At 40.0% G+C, this 6,237-nt stretch overlaps 1 protein-coding gene across 1 annotated transcript in view; it reads right to left on the bottom strand.

Annotated features, from left to right (window-relative positions):
- Positions 1–599: 599 nt before the first annotated feature.
- Positions 600–6,237, bottom strand: part of DNAH9 (dynein axonemal heavy chain 9) — a 376,337-nt gene continuing 370,699 nt past the window's right edge. Inside the window, exon 69 of the mRNA XM_025361667.1 lies at positions 600–1,017. Coding sequence (XP_025217452.1) covers positions 790–1,017 — 228 coding nt within the window. The 3' untranslated portion in view covers positions 600–789. The remainder of the gene's footprint in view (positions 1,018–6,237) is intronic.

The raw sequence follows: 6,237 nt of genomic DNA, 5'->3' as shown, positions 1-6,237 counted from the left end.
AATAGTAGGTGTTAGATTAAAATGTATTGAGTGGATGCATGAATTAATGAAGGATAAATATCAGTATACACATCCCTTATCCTCTACAGCAGGGATCAGCAAAATATGGCCCATTGCTTGTTTTTGTAAATAAAGTTTGTTAGGATGCAATCACACCCCTTCATTTACTCATCGTTTATAGTTGCTGTTGGGCTACCATGGCAAAGTTGCAAAGTTCAAACAGAGGCATGGTAAATCGTAAAGTATTCACGAACTGGCTCTTTATGGAAAAATTTTGGTGACCCCTGCCCCAGGGTAGTGATTCTCAAACTATAGTGTGCGTACAGATTTTCCAGAGAGATTGTTAAAATGGAGATTCTGGTTCATGGGTGATGCCAGTACCACTGGTCAAGGACTGCGTGGGGTGGCCTGGAAAAAGAGCACCTGGGAGAGTGTTGTGTAATAAGGTCAGGGCCCAGGTGTTTGTGGCTTATTTCTCTCGGTTGCTACATGATCATTTATGACTCAGCAGCTCTCAAATCCTAGGCCAGACACAGTGGAAGAGTAAATCATTTATTAAGAAAGGTTTAGCATCATGAAATTATCTTCCTTTGGTTCCTGGGCCCATATTCCTCCAGCTCAACCTCACTTTAGGCACACCTCTCCAAGTTCCCTAGAGGAATTCTACAGAATTGTGAGTGCTCATGGTTTCTTATCTTTCTAAGTGTCTGTGGTCACCCTTCACCCACCTGTCCCTCTGGGCAGCCTCCAAGCCCAGCCTTTTTATTTTCTCGGTGGCTCTGCAGGAAGCTAAATCTGGAGAAGCAAGGCTACTCCAGCCAGAACCCACTTGGATGGGTTTTCCTTAGTCTTCAGGTTGAAAGTCCACACGTAGGTGGGTCCCCGCTGACTGGTCTTGTACACAGGACAGGAATAGACACTGCGGCAGTCCTGCTTATCTGCAGGAATGGCCTTGATGAACATCACAGGCATAGGGGGTGTCAGATCCTTCAGCTTTGCCTCTGTAATGATCCCAGCCTGAGGATAAAACATGAGAAAAGGCACCTGAGATCAGACGAAGAGCCCAGCCAACCAGCCTTGCTCTTGTCAGCAGATCCAAGGGAGGAAAGACCGGGCTGGCATGGCTGCCTTTATGCCTGCCCCCTTCCAGGTTTTCTCAGCAGCCTGTGATGGAATGCATCTGATATGTAGAAACACGTTTCTATTTTTCTCAGCCTAAATCAGGTGAAGCAGAGTTCCAAAAGCCATTATTTATCATATACAAATGAATCCCTTTGGAGCTTGATTCTCCCCTAGTTTGTTTTTCCATTAATTCATTTCACAAGCATATCGAATGTGTATATTTGTCAGATGTCAGGCTAGGTGCTGGGGATTTAAAGATGACTAAGACACAGTTTCTGCCAGCAAATGCTTTAGCTTTTAAGGCTTTTGTTATGTCCTGTTTCTGTTTCTTTTCTGTTTCATATGCAACCTCCTCCATCCTCTAGAGTCGAGAGAGCTACATTCTATCTTTACTCGTGTAACGTGGACCTGACTCTTCTGTAGCTTTCCAGATGAGGCCTCCGTATGATTTTCTGAGCTATTTCAATACAGCTGTACAGAGAAATTTTTCCTACTAGTCCCGAGAAATGTTCTGCGGAGCCAAAGTCTCCCTTGGTCAAATAAATTTGGGAAGTGGTTCTTACCATACTCTGGACTTGACATTTTACAACATACACTACCACACTGAAGACAAGAAGTCCTAGGAATAAAGAAAACAGTTTATTTAACCTGATGTTTCCCAAACTTATTTGACCACAGAACCTTTCTCTTTGCAACCTGTTCATTTCCCATGGCACTAGTGCTGTATGGAACATACTCTGGGAAATGCTGATTCAGAGTGTTTCACAGATTCTTTGTGTCCATGTGACTCTGAGGCCTTTATGCCATGGACAAAATCTGGTTTATTTGTGTTAAATTTATTTAAAGGGAAGGATGTACCTCTTCACTTCTTTTAGAGGCTGATGAGGTAAGGGATGGTGAATAACAGAATTAAGGTAAACAATGGGGACCTCCTTGCCCCACAGAGATGAATGTTTATGGCAAGGATAAGGAACAGAAGTAGAACCTCTTTTTTTTCCCCCACATACTGCAAAACCAATCCTTTTAAAGTGTATAATTTAGTGGTTTTTGGTATGTTGACAGAGTTGTACAATCATGATCACTGTCTAATTCTAAAACATTTTCATCTCCCCCAAAAGAAACTCTATAATCATTAGCAGTCACATTAGCAGGAGGTATTGACGGCTCCAATTATTATGGTTGAATTGTTTATTTCTTCCTTTAATTCTGTCTCTGTTTTGTATTTTTTGGGGGCTCTTTTGTTAGGTGCCTCCATATTTACAATTGTATCTTCTTGATGGGTTGATCTTTTTATTCTCATAAAATGTCCTTTTTTTCTCTATAATTTCTATCCTATTTATTTTTCGGTAATAATTTGTATCTTATAAAGGCCATTTTGTCTGATATAGTATAGCCTCTCAGCTGCCTTTTGGTTACTGTTTTCATGGCATATCTGTTTCCATCTGTTTACTTTTAACCTATTGGTATCTTTTAATCCAAAACGTGTCTTTTGTGGAAATGATATAATTGGATCATGATGGGTTTCGTGGTTTATTTTTTAAAATTCATTTAGCTAATCTCTGCCTTTTTAAAATGGTAGTGCTTAATCCATTCACATTTAATGTAATCACTGATTAAGTAGAATCTGCTATTTGTTTTCCATATGTCTATGTCTTTTTTATTTCTCTAGTTCTCCATTATTGTCTTCTCTTGTACTAATAGACATACGCTAGTGTATCATTTTAATTTCCCTTGTTTACTATTTTTTAAATTATTAGTAATTGCCTTGGGGATTACAATTACCATTCCAAGGCTGGGCATGGTGCCTTACACCTGTAATCTCAGCACCCTGGGAGGCCAAGGCAGGAAGATCTCTTGAGCTCAGGAGTTGGAGACCAGCCTGGGCAACATAGGGAAAACTCATCTCTACTAAAATTCAAAAAAGTTAGCCAGGCATGGTGGCACATGCCTGTAGTCCCAGCTACTTGGGAGCTGAGGCAAGAGGATTGCTTGAGCCCAGGAAGTTGAGGTGCAGTGAGCCCTGTTCATGCCACTGCACTCCAGCCTGGGTGGCAAAGCAAATCACCCAGTCTTAAAAAAACAAACAAACAAAAAATTCTAATGTACATAACAATCTATTTCAGATTAATTCCAGCTTACTTTTTTTTTTTTTTGAGATGGAGTCTCACTCTGTTGCTCAGGCTGGAGTGCAATGGCATGATCTCGGCTCACTGCAACCTCTGCCTCCTGAGTTCAAGCAATTCTGCCTCAGCCTCCCCAGTAGCTGAGACTACAGGTGGGTGCCACCATGCTTGGCTAACTTTGCCATGTTGGTCAGGCTGGTCTCGAACTCCTGACCTCAAGTGATCCAACCAACTCATCCAAAGTGCTTGGATTACACGCCTGAGCCACTGTGCCTGGCCTAATTCCAGCTTACTTTCAATGGTTTACAAAAACTAATCTTGTATAGCTCCGTCTCCTCTCCCTCCTTTGGGCTGTTTTCATCATTTACATTACATCTTTATACATTTCTATCCATCAACACAGATTTATAATTATTTCCTTATGCAGTTGTCCTTTAAATTAGATAGAAGAGAAATAAAAATTACAAATTATGCATTTATACTATCTTTTATACTTACATATGTAATTGCCTTTATCCATATTCTATATCTTTGTGTGGACTTGAGTTTCTGTCTAGTGTCCTCTCCTTTCTGCCTGAAGGACTCCCTTTAGTATTTCCTATAAGGCTGGTTTACTGGTGATGAATTCTTTCTCTCTCTCTCTTCTTAAAAAATCTGAGAATATCTAACTTTCTTCACTTTTGAAAGAGAGTTTTGCTGCAGGTAGGATTCTTGGCAGATAGTCTTTTTCTTTCAGCATTTTGACTATGCCATCCTACTGCCTTCTCTTTCATGGTTTCTGATGAGCAGTCAGCTATTACTCTCACTGAGAACCCCTTGTAAGTGATGAGCCACTTTTGTTGCTTTTAAGATTTTCTCCTTGTCTTTATCTTTTACCAATTTGACTATAATATGTCTCCGTATGGATCTCAGAGTTTGTTCTACTTGAATTTCATTGAGCTTCTTGGACATGTAAATTAATGTTTTTCTTCCAATTTGGACAGTTTTGGGTCATTATCCTGGCCCTTTATCTCTCTTTTCTTTTCTAAACTGTCATTGTGCATATGTTAGTATGCTTGATGGTGTCCCACACGTCTCTGAGACACTTCATTTTCTCATTTTTTTTATTCTAACGATAATTTCAATCCACCTGATTTTAAATTTGCTGATTTTTCTGCCTATTCAATTCTGCTATTGAATTCCTCTATTGAGTTTTCATTTAGGGTATTATATTTTTCAACTCCAGAGTTTCTACTTTATTCTTTTAAAAACATACAATTTTCCTCTCTGTATTCTCTATTCAGTAATACATTGTTGACACAATTTTCTTCAGTTATTTAGACATGGTTTCTTTTGGTTGTTGGAACATATTTAAAATAGCCGATTTAAAGTCTTTGTCTAGCAAGTCCAGTATTTGATCCCCCTCAGGAATACTTTGTGTTGATTGCTTTCTTCCTTGTGTATGGCCCGTTCATTTTTGTTTCTTTGTATGTCATAATTTGTTTTGTTGAAAACTTGGACATTTTAAATAATGTGGCCACTCTGCAAATCATATTCTCTCTCTCTTCAGGGTTTGTTTAGTGACTTTTCTGAACTGATTCTGTAAAGTCTATATTCTTTGTCAAGTATGGCAACTGAAGTGGCCTGCCCTATTAGCTTAGAGGTCACCAAATAATTGGACAGATTTTCTTAAATGCCCGGAACCAGTAAGTCACAAAGTCTTGGCTGAGTGGCTGTGTGCAAGTGTTGGAGCACACCTTCAATGCTTAGCCAGGCAATTTAACTTAGATTTAACTCCCCTGTTTTCCTAGAACCTCAAGGTTAGCTACAGTGTACAGCCTTCTCAACTCTCTTGAGCATGTCCACAGCTGTGGGTGTGTGCACAGATCTGCACATAGGCATGGCCTAGATTTCCAGGAACATGTCAGCGGTTTTCAAAGCCCCCTGTAGCCATCTCATTCTCCAGCTTACCCTTGTAAGCTTTTTGGTTAGCCTATTGTTTGCTTTGCTATTATCTACCACTTCAGACAAACTGCAGTGTTAAGCAGTTGTCTTTGATTGTCTTCAACAAATGCCCTGGGGAGAAAGGCTGTTGCTCTGGGTGAGTTCCAACTCAGGTGAAATAAGAAAGACTTGTGAGTCCAGGGAATCCATGGACAGGCAAAATAATGACAGTTTTTTGTGGGGTTAACAGGGCTTTGAAAGTGCTCCAACCCCATTTTGCCCCTTTCAGTGGTTTCTAGGTTACTGGTTTTCACTGTGATTGCGGTCTGTTGGTTTTATAGGCAACCTCCAAGCTAGGGGTTGGGTAGAGATGAGAATAGACAAGTTAAAAGGCCATAGACTGTTCTTCCTACTGAGATTCAGCTGTTTTGCTTGAATAAACACTTCTTGGATTGCTGAAAGCCTTTGGTTAATTTCCAGAATTCTAAGAAAGTTGATTCTGACTCAGTTTTTGTGAATGTTCTCATTGTTTCATGGAGGAGAGGATTTTAGGAGGTCCTGACTCTTCCATTTTTGCTGACATCTTTCTGGGATAAAACCTTTGAGAACAACAGCTTATGGTGAACAAGTATTGATTTGGGGGAAGTTTTTATTATTACTTACAATGAGGTATGAAAAATGGGAGGTTGACAATTTAAACTGATATCCTTCCCCCACCTCCAGTGTCACTGACTTTCCTTCTGAGCTTCTTGCCTACCTTCCTTTTGGTACTTCTCTCATTTTGGTGGTTTGGAGGATTCTACTAATAGCTGTGGCTTGCTCTAGGCCACCTTATACCTAATGCAATCCATATATGATCTCCACTGACACAATCTTGTGCAAATGTTCAAGTGGAGAGAGGGAAGTCAACTTCCTTTTCAAGATTTAGGATATCTAAACATTATTCTACTTTACTGTCCTTTCTGTTGGCTCTTGAATTGCTTTCCTAGTTCTGGCATAATAAAATGCCACAAACTGGATGGCTTGAAACAACATATTATCTCATAGTTCTGGAGGCCAGAAGTCCTAA

The sequence above is a fragment of the Theropithecus gelada genome, chromosome 16 (assembly GCF_003255815.1).
Source record: "Theropithecus gelada isolate Dixy chromosome 16, Tgel_1.0, whole genome shotgun sequence".
Classification (NCBI taxonomy): domain Eukaryota; kingdom Metazoa; phylum Chordata; class Mammalia; order Primates; family Cercopithecidae; genus Theropithecus; species Theropithecus gelada.
Note: the sequence above shows the minus strand (reverse complement) of the source record. Positions and strands in the feature narration are given on the sequence as shown.